This window comes from Tachypleus tridentatus, chromosome 2 (assembly GCF_004210375.1).
Source record: "Tachypleus tridentatus isolate NWPU-2018 chromosome 2, ASM421037v1, whole genome shotgun sequence".
Classification (NCBI taxonomy): domain Eukaryota; kingdom Metazoa; phylum Arthropoda; class Merostomata; order Xiphosura; family Limulidae; genus Tachypleus; species Tachypleus tridentatus.
Genome location: NC_134826.1, coordinates 9,027,598 through 9,050,771, shown reverse-complemented (window position 1 = coordinate 9,050,771; position 23,174 = coordinate 9,027,598). Strand labels below are relative to the sequence as shown.

The window sequence follows — 23,174 nt, the reverse complement described above, 5'->3', positions numbered from 1 at the left end:
ACTACGAGTCGAGCGCGCTCTAACCACCAGGCCATGCCGGACCAAATATTTATGGACTTGCTATTCACTAAGCACGATAATGCACAGTATGGGGTAAAAAGGGCAGTCACATAGTTATAACAGCAGTTTTAAACCTGTCTTAAAACAACGTAAGAGTCTTTTATAAATATCTGACGTAGGTGTCAGAGTTTTTCAGAGAGCTGTTAAGACCTTCAGTTTATCCCATCGCTAAAGTATAGAGCAGCAGAGTGGAGCAACCGTTAAAGCTGATTATTCTAACCCTAACATCACAAGGCCTAGCTCACCAACATCCACACAACAGAATGTTACATTTTAACTTGAGCAGTGTAGAAGCAGCAGAGCGTTTTTCTAACTTCAACACACGGTGCCCATCAAGACAACACGTCACACCAGGCTAAAACTGTTGCTTGCACAGTAGCTGAAACGCATTAAAACAAGGAAAAACTAGATATAAAAACGTTTTAAAAATGAGCATGATGTAAGGATGTCACTGGCATGAAAACATGATGTAGGGATGTCACTGGCAAGAAAACATGATGTAGGGATGTCACTGGCAAGAAAACATGATGTAGGGATGTCACTGGCAAGAAAACATGATGTAAAGATGTCACTGGCAAAAACACGTGATGTAGGGATGTCACTGGCAAAAACACGTGATGTAGGGATGTCACTGGCAAAAAACATGATGTAGGGATGTCACTGGCAGAAAAAATGATGTAGGGATGTCACTGGCAAAAAAAATGATGTAGGGATGTCACTGGCAAGAAAACATGATGTAGGGATGTCATTGGCAAAAAACATGATGTAGGGATGTCACTGGCAGAAAAAATGATGTAGGGATGTCACTGGCAAGAAAACATGATGTAGGGATGTCATTGGCAAAAAACGTGATGTAAGGATGTCACTGGCAAAAAAAAAGTGATGTAAGGATGTCACTGGCAAAAAACATGATGTAGGGATGTCACTGGCAAAAAAAAGTGATGTAAGGATGTCACTGGCAAAAAACATGATGTAGGGATGTCACTGGCAAAAAATGTGACGTAGGGATATCACTGACAAAAAAACATGATGTAGGGATGTCACATAAATCCCGTCCTAAATAGCCGCTATGTCAATGTTACAAGCTGTTGGAATTAGTAAGACGTTGTAACATTATTTGGTCTAAAAGTTTTTATTTAAACCTAAATTCATGAAATTTAATATTTAGTTATGGATCAAAAGTTTTGATCTAACTATTTGTAAAGGAATGTTTTTGTATGATTTTATCTCGACATTGTTTATGTATTGTTTTATATATTGCCATCTCTACAATACTCTTATTTTGTATTACTTGTGTATCACAGTAATATTTACGACTGTTAAAAAGAGGTTTTCAGGTTAAAAAATAAAATAAAACGGTAAATACATTCACATTCTGAATATTTTTCTCACATTATTGTACGAGTCTTGTTTCAGGTGACTTGTTAACACTTGAAACTGGTTTTACTCATGTACGAACGTAAAATGAGACTTTTGAACATGTAACACACTTCATACCAAGTTTAAGTTCGGTGCTACAAAGGTTACCTGAAGTCCAGATTAAAAATAGAAGTATTATATACAAACACCGTTACAATTATGGAAAAATTAATTTTCACTATTAGAAAAATAATAAATAAAAATACAACGCTCTTTGCAGTTCCTTTCAACGCTATACAAAAAATAACCGTTAGGTTACTTTTATTGTAACGTTAAACTAATCGTTGTGACAACTTCAGGACTATCACTAAAATACGACCCTTTCATTAGTGACTTAAACGAAACGCTGTGACACTTTCGGGACTATCACTAAATTATGATCCTTTCATTAGTGACATAAACGAAACGCTGAGACACTTTCGGGACTATCACTAAATTATTACCCTTTCATTAGTGACTTAAACGAAACGCTGTGATACTTTCGGGACTATCACTAAATTATGATTCTTTCATTAGTGACTTAAACGAAACGCTGTGACACTTTCGGGACTATCACTAAATTATGATCCTTTCATTAGTGACTTAAACTAAACGCTGTAACACTTTCGGGACTATCACTAAATTATGATCCTTTCATTAGTGACTTAAACTAAACGCTGTAACACTTTCGGGACTATCACTAAATTATTACCCTTTCATTAGTGACTTAAACGAAACGCTGTGACACTTTCGGGACTATCACTAAATTATGATTCTTTCATTAGTGACTTAAACGAAACGCTGTGACACTTTCGGGACTATCACTAAATTATGATCCTTTCATTAGTGACATAAACGAAACGCTGTGACACTTTCAAAACTACTTAAATTATAAGTTACGTCACTTCTACCGCTACAGTAAAATACATTACATTTTTTACCATGTCAAAAACTACAAAACTGAGTAAACGTAAAGAACAGCCTAAAGTATTCGTTTCTCCAACTTAAAAACAAATGAATGAACTAGATTACCCGCAGAAACCGATGTCTATCTTCCCTCTGTCTGCTTTCTGAAAGACTTCTACCTTTTTTTCCTCTTTTCTTCTTCATTATTGAGAATTACCTCTGACTTAACTGTATCTTACTTTAAACTAACAAGTCTTCCAGTTGGATACAAGTCTCTAGCGACTAAACCTAAATCAGGTCCACAACTAACGATTGAATAAGTAGTTGAACTCTTTTTCTATCAGTCTCACTTTGAGAAGTTCTGCGTTGTATAATGCTGTGGAACTTATCGACCCACAAGTTCTATATTAGTACAAAGAAACGCCTTTATTCCTTCAAACTATACAAACGTTGCACGTACACATACAAGAAAAGTGTTAGAAGTGTGGGCAGTGGTCGGGTGGAGAAGCCGTGCAGCCTACGAAGACAGAGATTCCAAGGTTAAATCCAGTTAGGACCTAACATCTCGGTGAGAACAACCTCTCACAGCTGGACATTGGACTGGCAGCGTTGGAAACCTACTTACTTGCTGAAGTGAATGGGTATGCACGTGACTTACGTTTAGAACCAGAAGACGTTATTGAAGCCTTATATGATCACCATTACAGAGCTTTACCGAAAGCTAGGCCTAATTCCATTACTGCCTAAAACAAACTACAGCAAATTTCGTCACCAAGATACCTCATAATAAGATCACATGACGTAGTACATGTAACAATACGTATGAGACTCGTGTGATATTAATAAGCGTTCAAGTATAATCAAGAGATTTTTTTTTTTTTTTACGGAAGAGTGACTTTAAATTCAGATAACCTTGCATGGAGAACAATCCCCCCTATATTCAACTTCAATAACATTTCACGGCCGCCACCTCAAAGTTGCACGCCTAATTCTTTAACGGGTACTCTTAGACTTACAACTCCTAAGGTTCATATACCCCAAAGAACATTGAACTACCACTTCCGCTTACAAGAAGCACCTCCAGATTTTACCGATGAACCATGAATTTAACCCTGAGAAACATAACACAGTCTTTTGAGATTTGACCTATTACGAATTCAGTATTGTTACTTCATAATTATGATACTTGCAAATAATTGTAATAATATTAATTATTCTTCAGACTACATACAGTAATTACAAGTTTATTTATTTTTTTCAAAATTTCGGTTTTGGTTCTAACATGATAACGTAGTATATGATGTTTTAATCTATTGAGTAGAGATACAAGACAACCTAGTGGCTTGGTGTATTACGTGGAGGTATAGAACAACCTGGTGTCTTAATCAGTTAAGCAGAGGTACAGCACAACCTAGTGTCTTGGTGCATCAAACATATATATAAAAATGTGATGTCTTGATTTGTTAACTAGAGGTACAGGACAACCTGGTGTCTTGGTGTATTAAACAGATATATAAAAATGTGATGTCTTGATTTGTTAACTAGAGGTATAGGACAACCTGGTGTCTTGGTGTATTAAACAGATATATAAAAATGTGATGTCTTGATTTGTTAAGTAGAGGTACAGGACAACCTGGTGTCTTGGTGTATTAAACAGATACATAAAAATGTGATGTCTTGATCTGTTAACTAGAGGTAGAGGACAACCTGATGTCTTGGTGTATTAAACAGATATATAAAAATGTGATGTCTTGATTTGTTAAGTAGAGGTACAGGACAACCTGGTGTCTTGGTGTATTAAACAGATATATAAAAATGTGATGTCTTGATTTGTTAACTAGAGGTACAGGACAACCTGGTGTCTTGGTGTATTAAACAGATATATAAAAATGTGATGTCTTGATTTGTTAACTAGAGGAACAGGACAACCTGGTGTCTTGGTGTATTAAACAGATATATAAAAATGTGATGTCTTGATTTGTTAACTAGAGGTATAGGACAACCTGGTGTCTTGGTGTATTAAACAGATATATAAAAATGTGATGTCTTGATTTGTTAACTAGAGGTATAGGACAACCTGGTGTCTTGGTGTATTAAACAGATATATAAAAATGTGATGTCTTGATTTGTTAACTAGAGGTATAGGACAACCTGGTGTCTTGGTGTATTAAACAGATATATAAAAATGTGATGTCTTGATTTGTTAACTAGAGGTATAGGACAACCTGGTGTCTTGGTGTATTAAACAGATATATAAAAATGTGATGTCTTGATTTGTTAACTAGAGGTATAGGACAAACTGGTGTCTTGGTGTATTAAAAATATATATAAAAATGTGATGTCTTGATCGGTTAACTAGAGGTATAGGACAACCTGGTGTCTTGGTGTATTAAACATATATATAAAAATGTGATGTCTTGATTTGTTAACTAGAGGTACAGGACAACCTGGTGTCTTGGTGTATTAAACAGATATATAAAAATGTGATATCTTGATTTGTTAACTAGAGGTATAGGACAACCTGATGTCTTGGTGTATTAAACAGATATATAAAAATGTGATGTCTTGATTTGTTAACTAGAGGTACAGGACAACCTGGTGTCTTGGTGTATTAAACAGATATATAAAAATGTGATGTCTTGATTTGTTAACTAGAGGTACAGGACAACCTGGTGTCTTGGTGTATTAAACAGATATATAAAAATGTGATGTCTTGATTTGTTAACTAGAGGTACAGGACAACCTGGTGTCTTGGTGTATTAAACAGATATATAAAAATGTGATGTCTTGATTTGTTAACTAGAGGTATAGGACAACCTGGTGTCTTGGTGTATCAAACATATATATAAAAATGTAATGTCTTGATTTGTTAACTAGAGGTATAGGACAACCTGGTGTCTTGGTGTATTAAACAGATATATAAAAATGTGATGTCTTGATTTGTTAACTAGAGGTAGAGGACAATCTGGTGTCTTGGTGTATTAAACAGATATATAAAAATGTGATGTCTTGATTTGTTAACTAGAGGTATAGGACAATCTGGTGTCTTGGTGTATTAAACAGATATATAAAAATGTGATGTCTTGATTTGTTAACTAGAGGTATAGGACAATCTGGTGTCTTGGTGTATTAAACAGATATATAAAAATGTGATGTCTTGATTTGTTAACTAGAGGTATACAGCAATCTAGTGTATGAATCACAGATATATGAAAATGTGATGTCTTGATTTGGTAACTAGAGGTACAGGAGAACCTGGTATCTTGGTGTATTAAACAGATATATAAAAATGTGATGTCTTGATTTGTTAACTAGAGGTATAGGACAACCTGATGTCTTGGTGTATTAAACAGATATATAAAAATGTAATGTCTTGATTTGTTAACTAGAGGTATAGGACAACCTGGTGTCTTGGTGTATCAAACATATATATAAAAATGTGATGTCTTGATTTGTTAACTAGAGGTATAGGACAACCTGGTGTCTTGGTGTATCAAACATATATATAAAAATGTGATGTCTTGATTTGTTAACTAGAGGTACAGGACAACCTGATGTCTTGGTGTATTAAACAGATATATAAAAATGTGATGTCTTGATTTGTTAAGTAGAGGTACAGGACAACTTGGTGTCTTGGTGTATTAAACAGATATATAAAAATTTGAGGTCTTGATTTGTTAACTAGAGGTATAGGACAACCTGGTGTCTTGGTGTATTAAACAGATATATAAAAATGTGATGTCTTGATTTGTTAACTAGAGGTACAGGACAACCTGGTGTCTTGGTGTATTAAACAGATATATAAAAATGTGATGTCTTGATTTGTTAACTAGAGGTACAGGACAACCTGGTGTCTTGGTGTATTAAACAGATATATAAAAATGTGATGTCTTGATTTGTTAACTAGAGGTATAGGACAACCTGGTGTCTTGGTGTATCAAACATATATATAAAAATGTAATGTCTTGATTTGTTAACTAGAGGTATAGGACAACCTGGTGTCTTGGTGTATTAAACAGATATATAAAAATGTGATGTCTTGATTTGTTAACTAGAGGTATAAAGCAATCTGGTGTATGAATCACAGATATATGAAAATGTGATGTCTTGATTTGGTAACTAGAGGTACAGGAGAACCTGGTATCTTGGTGTATTAAACAGATATATAAAAATGTGATGTCTTGATTTGTTAACTAGAGGTATAGGACAACCTGATGTCTTGGTGTATTAAACAGATATATAAAAATGTAATGTCTTGATTTGTTAACTAGAGGTATAGGACAACCTGGTGTCTTGGTGTATCAAACATATATATAAAAATGTGATGTCTTGATTTGTTAACTAGAGGTATAGGACAACCTGGTGTCTTGGTGTATCAAACATATATATAAAAATGTGATGTCTTGATTTGTTAACTAGAGGTACAGGACAACCTGGTGCCTTGGTGTATTAAACAGATATATAAAAATGTGATGTCTTGATTTGTTAACTAGAGGTACAGGACAACCTGGTGTCTTGGTGTATTAAACAGATATATAAAAATGTGATGCCTTGATTTGTTAACTAGAGGTACAGGACAACCTGGTGTCTTGGTGTATTAAACATATATATAAAAATGTGATGTCTTGATTTGTTAACTAGAGGTACAGGACAACCTGGTGTCTTGGTGTATTAAACATATATAAAAATGTGATGTCTTGATTTATTAACTAGAGGAACAGGACAACTTGGTGTCTTGGTGTATTAAACAGATATATAAAAATTTGAGGTCTTGATTTGTTAACTAGAGGTATAGGACAACCTGGTGTCTTGGTGTATTAAACAGATATATAAAAATGTGATGTCTTGATTTGTTAACTAGAGGTACAGGACAACCTGGTGTCTTGGTGTATTAAACAGATATATAAAAATGTGATGTCTTGATTTGTTAACTAGAGGTACAGGACAACCTGGTGTCTTGGTGTATTAAACAGATATATAAAAATGTGATGTCTTGATTTGTTAACTAGAGGTACAGCACAACCTGGTGTCTTGGTGTATTAAACAGATATATAAAAATGTGGTCTTGATTTGTTAACTAGAGGTATAGGGCAACGTGGTGTCTTGGTGTATTAAACAGATATATAAAAATGTGATGTCTTGATTTGTTAACTAGAGGTACAGGACAACCTGGTGTCTTGGTGTATTAAACAGATATATAAAAATGTGATGACTTGATTTGTTAACTAGAGGTACAGGACAACCTGGTGTCTTGGTGTATTAAACAGATATATAAAAATGTGATGTCTTGATTTGTTAACTAGAGGTATAGGACAACCTGGTGTCTTGGTGTATTAAACAGATATATAAAAATGTGATGTCTTGATTTGTTAACTAGAGGTATAGGACAACCTGGTGTCTTGGTGTATTAAACAGATATATAAAAATGTGATGTCTTGATTTGTTAACTAGAGGTATAGGACAATCTGGTGTCTTGGTTATTAAACAGATATATAAAAATGTGATGTCTTGATTTGTTAACTAGAGGTATAGGACAATCTGGTGTATGAATCACAGATATATAAAAATGTGATGTCTTGATTTGGTAACTAGAGGTATAGGAGAAACTGGTATCTTGGTGTATTAAACAGATATATAAAAATGTGATGTCTTGATTTGTTAACTAGAGGTATAGGACAACCTGATGTCTTGGTGTATTAAACAGATATATAAAAATGTAATGTCTTGATTTGTTAACTAGAGGTATAGGACAACCTGGTGTCTTGGTGTATCAAACATATATATAAAAATGTGATGTCTTGATTTGTTAACTAGAGGTACAGGACAACCTGGTGTCTTGGTGTATCAAACATATATATAAAAATGTGATGTCTTGATTTGTTAACTAGAGGTATAGGTCAACCTGGTGTCTTGGTGTATCAAACATATATATAAAAATGTGATGTCTTGATTTGTTAACTAGAGGTACAGGACAACCTGGTGTCTTGGTGTATCAAACATATATATAAAAATGTGATGTCTTGATTTGTTAACTAGAGGTATAGGACAACCTGGTGTCTTGGTGTATCAAACATATATATAAAAATGTGATGTCTTGATTTGTTAACTAGAGGTACAGGACAACCTGGTGTCTTGGTGTATCAAACAGATATATAAAAATGTGATGTCTTGATATCCAAAGTAGATGAACATGATATAATTTCCCTCCAACAATATATCTTCTGTCTTAGATTTTATTGATAAATTTAGTTTATCATGTTTATATAAACCTAATTTCAGATACTATATATATATAAAGCATTAGTTACATTAAATGATAATACGTGATTCAACTCTGATAACAGATACATTAATATGATACGATCAGTGTATGAATGGTAGGTATAGAACCGTTTACCACAAATGATTTCTGATAACAGGTTAGAATAATGTAATGACGTGTTATGAAGTTCGGTGTAAGAACTGTCTGAGGCTGAGAAAATGACTGACCTAACTTTTAGTCAGTTCCTAAGGAGTTAGGTGATTACCGGACAGACTGGCCCTCTGGAGTTTATGGTACCTCTCATGATAAGGAGTGTCTTAATGCTAATTATACAAAAACAGGCGCGAAATCAGACAGTCAAAAGACATAGGTTTAACATAATAAAAGGAGAAGGATATGTGAGAGCGAATAGAAGGCAAAAGAAAGAGACGAATGAACAAATACTATGCTGAATAAAACCTAATTTTCTTATGTGTGTGTGTGTTTTCTTATAGCAAAGCCACATCAGGATGTTTGCTTAGTCCACCAAGCGGAATCGAACCCCTGATTTTAGCGTTGCAAATCTGTAGACTTACCGCTGTACCAGCGTGAAGACGTCTTATGTGTTATTGATACAGAAATAAACAGAAAATGTTTATGTTTAAATGTAGCCCGGATCAATTCCTTGTGGTAATAAATAAACATATAGCTACACAATGGGTAATCTGTGCTCTGCTCACCATGAGTATCAAAACCCGGTTTCTAGCGGGTTGAGTCCGCCGACATACCGCTGTGCCATTGGGGGGTATAAAACCTTAATAAAGATGAAGGAAACAGAAAGTGCTAGTACAGCACGATTAAAACAGGACGGTATACATAAACATTCTATTCTACGAATCTATGGCAAAGTATCCTGTACCTCCAAACTGACTCATATTAAGAATTGAAACCGATGAGTTATGGTCGACAGAACTACAGTTATCACAAGTACATTATGTTTAAAATCAACTTTTTGCACCAACGTTTAGTCAGTAAATACATATTATTACTACTATTTGCTGTTTATTATTGTAGTATTAGATAGGTGTACTGACGACGAATTATACCGGTTTACAAACTTGGGTTCATACGAAGTTTGTCTTGTTTTCCATGTATATAGTTCAGTTTAAGAACTGATTTACAGTAAGCGGATTCCCTTTTTAATAAACTGAAAAATGTTCACTCAATAGTGTCTGAAGGGTAGAGGTCGCTCATACATCCAATCATTCATCTATCGTACGAGTTCCACTTATGAGAAAAACAGTACAAACAACTTAGAGACATAAAAAAAACGTTTCCAACGCTCTCAGAGAGCTGAAAGTTGGCACACAAAAAAACCATCATACAAGATACTTTTCATGAGAACTTAAGGAATTTCAAAACCTTACCTGTGCCGGAAAGAAAACAAACATTCCAGGTTTACCTGGACGAGTATGAACTATGGAAGCGCTTCCTATCTTAAAGAAGAGATCCATGGACGCACTGAAGTAAAAATATGTGCAGCGATTTGCTGCTAGGTGAAATTAGAGGAATAAACCGAAGTGTTGAAGTCAAAGTACTTAAAAAAAACAACAGATCAAAAGCACCTTATTTTGTACAGAAGAAAGGAAAGTAGAAAACCAGGTGAATGTATGTTAGTGAAAATGTGGTCTCATAGAAACACGTAAATCTTTGTAGTTCTCCAATCAGAAAACGAACCATCCTCCCCCAAAATGAGAGCGAATCCGATCTCAGATAGCCAAAAACTGTACTCACATTCTCTCTGAGCGTGACTCTGTGAAGTTAAGGTTATATGGTTCGATTCCCGTTAGTGGAAAAAAAATAAATTAAAATTGTACTTCTCAGTGGCAGCGCCAAGGGTGCGCTTGGGGTTGAGCTCCCCAAATGAGTCAAGTCCCCCCCTCAGCGCCCCAAATATTGTTATCTAAATATATTCATAAAATATGGCAAACACAATCGTCGTTGTTGCTTAACAATTAATATCAAAGAGACATAGATCTGGAAAACTCAACGTTTCTGCTATATAAACTGTGTCTTTATACTGTATTTCTTTTGATTTGTAGCTTTACTCTTAATGGTATATTAAATGTTCAATCTAAGCTAATCTTGATTTTCTTTATTATTATGTATTATCTTGAGTGGAATTTAGGTTAGCTTCCTCTTTTACATATACGCATATTTTCTGAGTAATAATGAATTATTAATCAGAGTACAAGTTTCCAATGAAAACTGCTTTGAAAACGCAGTTCAAAATAGCACACCTTTCTGAAATGTACCTTGGTACTTACATTATTATAATTTACCATCTATACTTCATATTGATGACATTTTGGGAAGCCCCTTCACAGTTTACCTCAGCCCCCACAACGAAAATATCCTGGTGCCGCCACTGGTACTTCTAACTTTGGAGTAGAGAATACTTTATAAAACCAAAGATCACATACCATTAGCCCAAGGTCGGCGGTGGGTGGTATTGACTACTTCAGTAATTGCTTTTCCTGTACTGTATCTTTTCAAAATTATGGACGGCCAGCAGTGCAAATAGCCCTCGTGTTGCTTTTCGCGAAATTCAGAAAACAAACAAACAACTAGCTAACTAACAAGGCAGCTGTCCTGGAACTTTGCTCGAAATCCAACAAACAAGCTCTTCAGGAAAAGGGTCATCCGTACCAGAAACCCCTCACAAGGTCAACAAGACCACAATGTAACTATCCCATTAAACAGCAGATACATCCTTTAACCGGTCAAGCTATAAAAAGTAACTGTTGAGGCTAAAAGTTTGCCCATGACCTCAACCGAATTTATCACGTTCCAAAATTAGAACATAGAAAAATTCATAAATTTTGTAAATATGTAATACACACTGTCCTGAAAATATACAGAGCATGTATTTAGGTTGACCATATAATTTTAATAACTGAACTCTGGCACATGATAAAATGCAAATCAATGTTTAAATACAAATAACCAAGTAACAGAAAAACAAATTAACATAAGTACGTGTATACGGCTCGTGTCTGAAGAACTGGACTGTTACATTTCATCAGCCGATAGAAAATTGGCCTATCACAAGCACGCTGAACAATCTCCAAACGTTTGTTCGCCCCCTATCGACAGACTACCCCACACTATAAAATTTGTGGACTATGACATTTACACTAGGATGACACAAATACATCATATAGTGAAAATAGCCTTCGATGACCCAGTTTTTATTGTGGAAATATCTGAATCGCCTATTACGTTTAATTTTAAAATGAGTTTAAATGCGTTTTTTTTTTTTTAAATTCAACACAATATATTACACAAATTAATTATTGACTTTGACCAATAAGTGACGCCAACACTTCCATTGTTAATGTTTGGACTAAACGGTTTGATAAACCCATGAATATAATCTTCTGTGGTCACTTGATAAAAACAACACAAATGTTGCCTAATTTGCTGGTTAATTCATGTGAAACGAATAATATTAATGATTCGGTGCTAAAATAAATAAATTGATGTTAATAAGAATCATAAACCCAATTCTGTTGCGTAACGATTTAAATATAACTTAAAAAAAATATTACAGCTGATCAACTTAACCTAGTTTAACTCAAAAGGGTTGATGTAGGTAACTGATGGCCTGCAAAAGACCTCGAATACTTTGTCAGCCTTGTGCCAACCGGCTTGATACTCTAGCCCTAAGCGAGAGATTACGTTGGCAGTGGATAAAGTAGAATCAGTGTGGTTGACACGTTATCGCTTACTCTTTTAGATTCACTCGTAGGTTCCTATAATTATAAATATGTAGGTCAAAAGAGACAAACTTCGTTACTGACTTAACGAAACTATAGCCATTGGTCCAATCAGCTCCGTTTCTGCACTGTCATCAAATTTACTTACTTACAAGGGGCCCGGCATGGCCAGGTGGGTTAAGGCGTGCGACTCGTAATCTGAGGGTCGCGGGTTCGCATCCCCGTCGCACCAAATATGCTCGCCTTTTCAGCCGTGGGGACGTTATAAAGTGACGGTCAATCCCACTATTCGTTGGTAAAAGAGTAGCTCAAAAATTGGCGGTGGGTGCTGATGACTAGCTGCTTTCCCTCTAGTCTTACACTGCTAAATTAGGGGCGGCTAGCACAGATAGCCCTTGAGTAGCTTTGCACGAAATTAAAAAAACAACAACAACCAAAACAAATTTACTTACAACACGTTTTGTATCATAAAATAGCATGACAATTTCCTTTAGCTTTAATTTCTAATGAGCTTGTGATCTATGACGGTTAGAAAGTATTATAAATAATTGTTTTCATTATTTAAATTTAGTATCACAGACGGAACAAATAGTTTAGATTTTCCCCTATTGATTACTAATACTGACTCTTTTGTAGTTTGTATCAGACCTTCTTAGAGCATGTAATTATTAATATACAATTAAAAATTTATGGTAACGAATCTAAGGCTTCATCTCTCGCAAGCTCAACACTTGGCTGATAATCTAACCTTCGCACTCAGAACGGAAGTAGACTTTCCCTTAGTTTAGTGCCACATGATGTCACCGGTGAAAAACATCAAATACAAAACATACGGAAGGATGCAGACTTTACAACAAATAAATACATGAAAGGTTTACTATTAGTACTTTTAAAAAATGTTGAAACTGGCTTCTTACCAATCTAAGAACGAGTATATTCAAAATAAACAGCCAGAAATTCAGTACGATAATACTGAAGCTATTTGCCAATCTAAGAATGAAGACACTGATTGGCTAATTGGTAAACTATATGGACAGGACATCAAGGTTTCTCAGCAAAACAAATCAGCATATTGTGCCAAAGAGTCTGTTAACTGGAGCAATCACAGCACATTAATCAAAGATGTGTTAGTTAAACCCAAGAAAACGACTATTCTATATTTATTAAGATATGATAAAAACTGACGTGGGTATTGCATGGTTTCATTGAAAATGTATCCCACACTTTACATTTGTTAACAGGCTTAAAAAATGTTCCTCAGAAATGCCCAAACAATGATACACATAATGTCAGTTGTTTTAAACAGCACCTGAATCATTCTTAGGAGAAAGAATTACTCCAGGTTATAACTCTCTTATAAAAGATCTTTAACGCATCTATACTCGAATGGAAAAATACTTACCTGAACAAAAGATATAAACATTGTGCAATAATAAAGTAACGTCTTCCTTCCCCATTGAAAATAATTTCCACAAAGTCCTAGATTTACACTTGGAAACCATGAATATGGTTCCATGCACAGTTAAAAATACTTACCTGTTATAGTTAAAATGTTTAATTTACACCAGTTGATCTACACTCACCCAAGACATAATTAGTCAACCATACAATGTAATCCAAGAGTGACTGTAGTTTTAGTTTTACACAACAAACAGATTGGTCTTGGTTGAATCTTGTTTTGTTCAAACCCAATGGCTCAGAATGAGTTAATTGTTCAAAACTACAAATATGCATCATAAAAACTGGTAAATATATGTTCCATATGCTCTAATTTAAAGGAAAGAATCTAGAGTTTATATTTTGTACTTAATATACTTACTTGAACCTCAGTTTACCCACACATAGATTCATTACAAGACATTTATACATGTTATCACATTATGTTAAATTGGACAAAGAAAATTTATGAACTCCATACTGAGATTTCTTAACAAATTCCTTCTCACAAAAATATAAATGTACATACATCTTATGAATAGTCTTATTTATACATTTAAATTAACAACATTATGAAAAATAATTAAATGTAGCAACATCTTTAAACTACTCACTCCATCTACATTCTGTTTATGTAAAGTGAAATGGTGAGAAAACATCAGGATGAAACACTAGTACCATTTTTACATTGTACAATGTAATTCTGTTTGGGTTCCATTAAACACTAGTACTGTTTTTACATTGTACAATGTAATTCTGTTTGAGTTCCATTAAACACTAGTACTGTTTTTACATTGTACAATGTAATTCTGTTTGAGTTCCATTAAACACTAGTACCATTTTTACATTGTACAATGTAATTCTGTTTGAGTTCCATTAAACACTAGTACTGTTTTTACATTGTACAATGTAATTCTGTTTGAGTTCCATTAAACACTAGTACCATTTTTACATTGTACAATGTAATTCTGTTTGAGTTCCATTAAACACTAGTACTGTTTTTACATTGTACAATGTAATTCTGTTTGAGTTCCATTAAACACTAGTACTGTTTTTACATTGTACAATGTAATTCTGTTTGAGTTCCATTAAACACTAGTACTGTTTTTACATTGTACAATGTAATTCTGTTTGAGTTCCATTAAACACTAGTACCATTTTTACATTGTACAATGTAATTCTGTTTGAGTTCCATTAAACACTAGTACTGTTTTTACATTGTACAATGTAATTCTGTTTGAGTTCCATTAAACACTAGTACTGTTTTTACATTGTACAATGTAATTCTGTTTGAGTTCCATTAAACATTAGTACTGTTTTTACATTGTACAATGTACATTCTGTTTGAGTTCCATTAAACATTAGTACTGTTTTTACATTGTACAATGTACATTCTGTTTGAGTTCCATTAAACACTAGTACTGTTTTTACATTGTACAATGTACATTCTGTTTGAGTTCCATTAAACATTAGTACTGTTTTTACATTGTACAATGTACATTCTGTTTGAGTTCCATTAAACACTAGTACTGTTTTACATTGTACAATGTAATTCTGTTTGAGTTCCATTAAACATTAGTACTGTTTTTACATTGTACAATGTACATTCTGTTTGAGTTCCATTAAACATTAGTACTGTTTTTACATTGTACAATGTACATTCTGTTTGAGTTCCATTAAACATTAGTACTGTTTTTACATTGTACAATGTACATTCTGTTTGAGTTCCATTAAACATTAGTACTGTTTTTACATTGTACAATGTACATTCTGTTTGAGTTCCATTAAACACTAGTACTGTTTTTACATTGTACAATGTACATTCTGTTTGAGTTCCATTAAACACTAGTACTGTTTTTACATTGTACAATGTACATTCTGTTTGAGTTCCATTAAACATTAGTACTGTTTTTACATTGTACAATGTACATTCTGTTTGAGTTCCATTAAACACTAGTACTGTTTTTACATTGTACAATGTAATTCTGTTTGAGTTCCATTAAACATTAGTACTGTTTTTACATTGTACAATGTACATTCTGTTTGAGTTCCATTAAACATTAGTGCTGTTTTTACATTGTACAATGTAATTATGTTTGAGTTCCATTAAACACTAGTACTGTTTTTACATTGTACAATGTAATTCTGTTTGAGTTCCATTAAACATTAGTACTGTTTTTACATTGTACAATGTACATTCTGTTTGAGTTCCTTTAAACATTAGTACTGTTTTTAAATTGTACAATGTAATTCTGTTTGAGTTCCATTAAACACTAGTACCATTTTTACATTGTACAATGTACATTCTGCTTGAGTTCCATTAAATACTAGTATCATTTTTACATTGTACAATGTATATTCTGTTAATGATTATTTTGAGGATGTAATACACACAATTTGTAAAATATATAATATTTGAACTACCATAAAAATTAAATCCCATGGTTTCTACAGATCCATTGATATATAGTCTGATAACAAATACATTTTAAAGTAAAGCATTGATTATATATTATTGTTATGTAGAAAACAAAAACCAAAGAGTTTATGATAATATTCAGAGGGCATATCTTCCACAGTTACTCCTTTCACAGAGCAGTACAATCATTATAACAAGATTATCTGTAGTCTGCCAAGTTAACTAGTTTTTTATAAAACTTCCAGGAAAATAAAACTAATGTTTAGTACCATTAAAAACATATCTGTTTTTGGGTATGATTAAAACAGATTGTTAGATGTGTTGTTGTTGTTAGATGTGTTGTTAGAAGAAAAGCTAAAATTAAGACTTATTGAAAAACTAAATATTTATGATTTGAGGACTAAGACATGCTGGCCTATGCACTTGGGCATGTTCGCAATGAAGAACAAGCAACACTGAGTTTTATGATTAGAAGTGTTAGAAAGGCTACCTGTCAAGCATTTTATCTCTTGGGGTAGGCACAACATATACACAAAATGAAGGTTATGAAAAGTTACTAATGCACAGTTATTTTAAGATACAGTTAAAAACATTAAAATATTTTGGGAGAGGAGTGTATTTATAGTTCTCTGAAGTCATTTATCAACCACAAAACCTAGCACTTACTTGAAAAAAAAACATTTCATTTGTACATTTACAAACTTATTATAAAAATTATTAAACAAAAAAATTCTAAGCAACTGGGTAAATTATTTTAAATGTAAAGTATATTTCTTTGTAAGATATCTTAATAACCTTCAAACATTTACATAACTGTGTCTCCTGACGTTCCTCTCTAAACTGACCAATTTATAATTTCTGAAATCGACTATCCTAATGTTTCATATTGATAGCTTGGTTTTTTTAATGTTCATCTTCATAACTTGTTAATCATATATCACACTTCTGTACTAACTTCACATTTAATATTTTTGTTCTGTTTTCAGGTCAGTTCATATGGTTATTGGGAACCCTAGCAACAAATAAATAAACAATATTTAATTATTTACATGTTTAAATTGTTTGATATACAATAATTCATAGACTATTTACTATCTTTAAATTAATATCACACAGTTTACATTTTTGTGGCATTTCGGTACGTACAACTTGTCTCTAATGTAAACATGATATAATTTACAGTCTACAAACACTACATAAATAAGTTACCTCTAATATCAATAAGGGCTATAGGCCTATATAATTATAAATATAAATAATTAGCAGCCTTACCATCTTGTTCTTCAATTTTCAAAAATACAGTATATCTTTGATTTACACTGGTATGGTAATCCAACACTATAAGTTATGGTCAGGTATAAATTAAACGATTAACAACTTAATTTAATTATATTTTTTTCTAATTTCCTTAGATTAACGTACAGTATAATACTGGTAACGCTAAACTTATAGGTTAACTCCGAGAAGACAGAATAATTCCTTTCGTCACAAAGTTCAATTTACCGCCACTTAAATTTCTCGTGGTAACTAAAAACCCGTTGGTAAATAAACACGTTCCGGATAAAGTTCGGCGAAGAACCAGGTTCTTTTTTAATTATATTCCTATAACTCTATGATTTAAACTATTCGAGATTATGTTAATGCATATAATATTCCAATAACCGATTTCCTGATAAGACACTATCCATGACTGTAATTTGCCCGGAACTATCATGGTCTGATAACAAACTAACGCGCACATGTGTTGTCATGGGAGAGCTAGTGACTCATGAAGTGACGTAACATTTCCTTTTTCGCTTCAATGTTTCTCTTTACCTAGTTTTTTGGGCTTAGCTTACAAATAATATTACTCTAGTACCACACAATCAAAATATACACGTAATACGTATGTGTGTAAGATTTAAAGTACATTTTTTACGATACTTGTCAATTGTAACATAATTATAAATTTTTCACTAAACAGGAATGTCTTATTCATTGAGGACTGGACAAGAGAGTCGAGCTTGTTATGTTTTAATAGTGATATGATATTCAAAATTCATAACTTCATTGTTTATCACTAATTAAATCTGTTGGGCGTAAGAATATTACTTTAAGACAATAATTGTAAACAAAATACTAATTGAAACAAGTACACATACGTGTAGAGTCAACTATAAACAAAGACTTCGTTGTTGTAAGTTACTGTTTTCTAATTGCGTAAGTAAATTCTAGGAAGTAAGTTGAGTACACTCCATTCTTCAAGATAACGTGAGTTTTTTATCTTACGTAGTAACCTAGTGCAGTAGTAATAATAACATATATTATGATGTATATATATATATATATATATTAGTGAAAATAAATACATTTTAAAGAAGTTAAATAGTAAAATTACAAGGAAAGACTGCGTTAAAAACAGCAAATCCAAACATTTGACTAATTATATTAGTTTGTTATAAATTTAAAAAAAAATTGCACTTATTGCAAAGATCCGATGGTACAAACTGTAATGTGGGATTATAAAATGTATCCTAGGTTTTGGAGGTTAATGAGGAAGTATGACCCACTTTTATTTCTTCTGTGAGACTGGCGAATGAGGGTTAAGACTAGTGTACGGAGTATCTCCATTGTTGTTCTCTACTTTATTCGTGAAAGTGTTAATACCCATACCAGCCGTTCTGAGATACATTTTTACTTGAAGTGGGTTTCTCGTCATCAAGAAACTAATATATTGAGCGCCATCTATTACAGATAAAATAAAACAAAATATTCATTCTTAATTAATAGGACACCTGTAATATTCATTTTGAATGCCTCTGCGTGGATTTACTGCCTAATCCAGTTTCAGTTTTAATTCAGGTCAAAGTTTAAAATTAATTAATTTGGTGTACAATATTCTAGTTTTGTTTTAAATTCTTTTTTCGTCTTTAAGCGTTTTTATCATTACATTCAATTTATCTAAAATAATCTTTTTTATCTTCTGTTTTACATTTTCTTTGTCTTTTTATTATCTTCAAAATATACCTTTAGGTAAGAAATTAGAACATTAAAATATAGGTTACAACATTAACTTATTACTCATTTCTACCAAGTACGTGAGGTTTCTAAGTTCTGATATTACTTTTATGAAGTTTACGCCCTTTACTAAATATTTATATTAAAAAAAAAAACATTAAATATAATTTACAATATTATAATGTTTTAGGGCTAAAATAATTTTGGAAATATATTTTTAATATAAAGTGCTTAATCACACGTAAATATTGTTGAATAAAAGTTTTATTCAAGTGGAAAGGGTCTGTGTTGATTGGAAGTAACGTTAAAAAAGAGAGCACCTTTAACAAACCTATCATTTGTATCTTTCCTTAAGTTAGTGTCACAGAAGTTTAATAAATTAAAGAAATAAATAACAGATTCTCTAAAGCATAATTTGAGTTTCGATATCATCAGGGTTATAGTATTTTGTTTGAGATTTTTCATAAGATGTAACTTTAAGCTTATTTATCTTTACTGTGTTGTTTCCATTACAAAAAAAAAATACAAAACAACGATTTTTACGCTATCTACGAATAAATTATTGGAAATTAGTTCTTCACGTATGTATACTTTGGAGTTGCTCAAAATTTTAACATATAAAATATTTTTTCTAAAGTATTTATGAATTTAGAAGCACAGCTAAAGAAGCAAAGTGTTTTTCCTAAGAGATTCAATTTTTTTTAAAATCGATCGTACAAAAAATAATTAATATTAATCAAAATATACGAGTCAGCAATTTTCAAATTCCCCAAGCACATTTACGTAAAACAAGTTAAACTCGGTGTCACGTGATCCATTTTGTAACTTGTCCTTCGTACCACTTTAATTCCAGTTTTAGTTTCAGAGTTTCATTCCTACAACTCCAAATGTGTCGAAGTCGCATTAGTTGTCACTTTCCTTGTGAGAGAAGCTGGGAGAATTTCCTAACAATCGGTTTACTTGTTCAACTACTCGATTGTCGAATAAACATGCCGAAAACCTGGATAGCATAAAGAACTAAGTAATTGCGCTTTGATTCGTAATAACGAGAAAACCCATTAGTAGGAAACATATGTGTGTAAAAACGGCTGGTATGGATAGAGAAAACACTATGTAGAGGAGCGAACAACCTGTCGACCTTCTTATTCACAGGTTCTTTGTGAACCTGACGATGACCGAAGAAGGTCGAAACGTTGTTTGCTCCTCTCTTTCTCTTATCCATACCAGCCGTTTTTACACCTATAATTGCGCTTTTTTTGATTATATGTATAAATGTATTTAGTTTTCACCTCGTATTCTAATCTTAAAATAGCCTTAAAATTCGATTTCTTTCAGTGCTTATGACTGGAAAGAAACTTATCTTTGGTATTTTACAGCCATTTGGCTCGGGCCTCAAGCTGAAAAGTGCCACCAACTTTAGACATTTGTCATTTTGTTTTGCATTTGTTAAGTTTCATGAGTTGATTATACGCGCCTCTCAATCAGACTAAAATATGACACACACTCACTCAGCTTAAAGCTGAAATTGTACACACAAATTACGTTTCACTTTTCATTTAGGTTAACGATTGTCTTATTTTGTTTTCACGTATAATGTTTTATTATTATTATAGCCAGGGGGCGTCAAGGGATAGACAGAAGTGACCTAGGCTTCTCTGAGAGGGCCTGATTAGAGTCGTAAAACACAAAGAGGTAATTGGACTGTTGGTAAACAAATATAAAATGTTTATGATGTTGATTGTGTCGTCAACAGTTTTAAGCATAGTGTGGGCTTTCTTATAAGAAAACCACATCAGGCTGTCAGCTATATGTAAACACTTTAAGCGTGCACTTGTGTAATTTTCTCTTTGGAAACAATGACACAAAGATACACATGAAAAATTAATACGAAGTTTTTCTCATGGCAAATGTAAAAAAAAACAAAAAACGACTTTAATATTGTAGTTTACAATCAATATTAAGCAATCTTATTGTAAGAACGTGCCAACAAAGGAAAGATGAGACATGTAGGAGGTCTGGAAGCTAGATCACTATTATTTCTTCATGCCATTAAGCCATGGGTAAATATTTTTCTCTATTAGGATATAAAGATATATATCTTTTGTCAGTAAGTCGAAGGTTAATTTTCCTTTTGTTAGTAAGTTGGAATATTTGAGTTTATTTATGTTTAGTCTTAGGTATAAGCGAACGTATGCAATAAGAATGTCCTTTTAACTGGTATGTGAAAGTAAATAATGTAACAGTAGCTCGTGTTAGTACTAAAAACCGCGTCTTGGACACTTAAAACCAAACTGATGTTCAAATCGAAATGATTTAACTTTTAAAATCCGAAACGGTTTCTTCTTCTAATATTATTGGATATTACCAATTCCATGAACTCAAATAATGCCAGAATACTCTAAATTTAGCACGTTTATAAATTATTAAAACTATTAAAACTCAGCGCCTGCGTATAGTGCCAGCGACACTACGTCCGAACTACGTATGGACCATCCAGATATACACATACACATATTATAAAGCTTTTCGTTGTTGTTCCCATGGCAACAGACAAGCCCGCTGAAAATATTATAAAACCACGCTCATAATATGACACAGGTAAAGACGTAGAGAGGTATTTAGTGATACTGACCACTATGCCTTGTTAAACAGGGGATACTGACAGTGTCTACTAGTAATAGCATGCGGCAGCCAAAATGTTGGGGATCTACTATGTCCTTTTTGCGACGAGCCGGCTTGCAACGTCGCCGTCATTCGGTTCAGGACGCCACGCGCTACGAACTCGCGAGTAGTAACTCGTCCGCAAGGAATGGTCGAGGTTCTTTTCAGCCCGGTGGAAGCTGTATAAACGTGTAAGTATTTATCAGGTTGTAGTTTACGTTGTCTAGGGTATTTCCCCAGCGTTCTGTGGCTTGTAAGAGGTGTTTTAACATTCATCTTTTGATTTTTTCTTTGCTAAACTTCATTATGTGATAAAACCGAGGCTGAACCGAACAAGAAATACGTGGTTGTGTGGTATTTTGAGTTCTGGTGAATCGAAAAAATTAGTACAATAAAAATGAAACCAACACAAGTAATTCATATTTGAATTAGAAGTGTCGCGAGGCTTACACCGTACGCTCATCCTTTGGATATTCTTAAAGAAGCTACAGTTTAAGTTCGTACATTTTGTTGTTTATATTATTGTTTTTGTTTCTTATTCCGTCTACGGAATGACGAAATCTGCAGTAATTAAACAGTAAAGATACGAGCATAAATTAAAATTTATTTGGCGATATTTAGGTCTCCCACAGTTTGTTAGGCTTAACTGATGTTGGGCACGCCACCAAAATCTTTATAAACTAAAATAAAATACCTTTCAAACAGAGGAAGAAATGTAGAGATGACTATTTTAGTTACATTGTTTTTAAACGATTGTTATTAGCCATCCCTACAAATACTTCCTGTTTTTTAAAAAGGTTTTCTGTACCTTTTTTAAAGCTTACTGTTTCAATAGACATACGAAGGTTGTATTTACAACCAAGTTCTAAATGTGGTTACAACTATAATAGTTATTGTTTATCTATCATTGACTGGTAATTCCTGTCTCACCCTGTACTTAAACATGTTAAACGAATACCAGTTTTCTGTAAGAAAGCTAACTTCAAGGGGTAATGATAAAATCGTTTACACTAGAATTATGCTTTTTAAATTACCTCTAGTTATTATTAATAATATTTATAAAAGCAGATACTCCATTTAAAACTTTACATCAGTGAAATTGGTTGACACTAATGTTTCGTTTTCAGATTTATCATGTAATAAAAAAGAAACAGAAAGACGAACAAGAAATTCAGATTTTTTTGCTATCATATTGACAGACATCAGAACTTGTGACTCAGTCATTACATAGATACTGTTGTAAATGGAAACACTGTATAGTGTTGTGACGTTTGAT

General features: G+C 33.0%; 2 protein-coding genes across 2 annotated transcripts in view; one reads left to right on the top strand and one right to left on the bottom strand.

The window, feature by feature from the left end:
- Positions 1-23,174, bottom strand: part of LOC143237813 (unconventional myosin-Ie-like) — a 524,866-nt gene that overhangs the window by 330,392 nt on the left and 171,300 nt on the right. The window lies entirely within an intron of this gene.
- The window catches only part of LOC143236787 (uncharacterized), an 86,234-nt gene continuing 84,905 nt past the window's right edge, over positions 21,846-23,174 (top strand). The window contains exon 1 of the mRNA XM_076475347.1: positions 21,846-22,089. Within this exon, the coding sequence (XP_076331462.1) occupies positions 21,920-22,089 (170 nt within the window). The 5' untranslated portion in view covers positions 21,846-21,919. The remainder of the gene's footprint in view (positions 22,090-23,174) is intronic.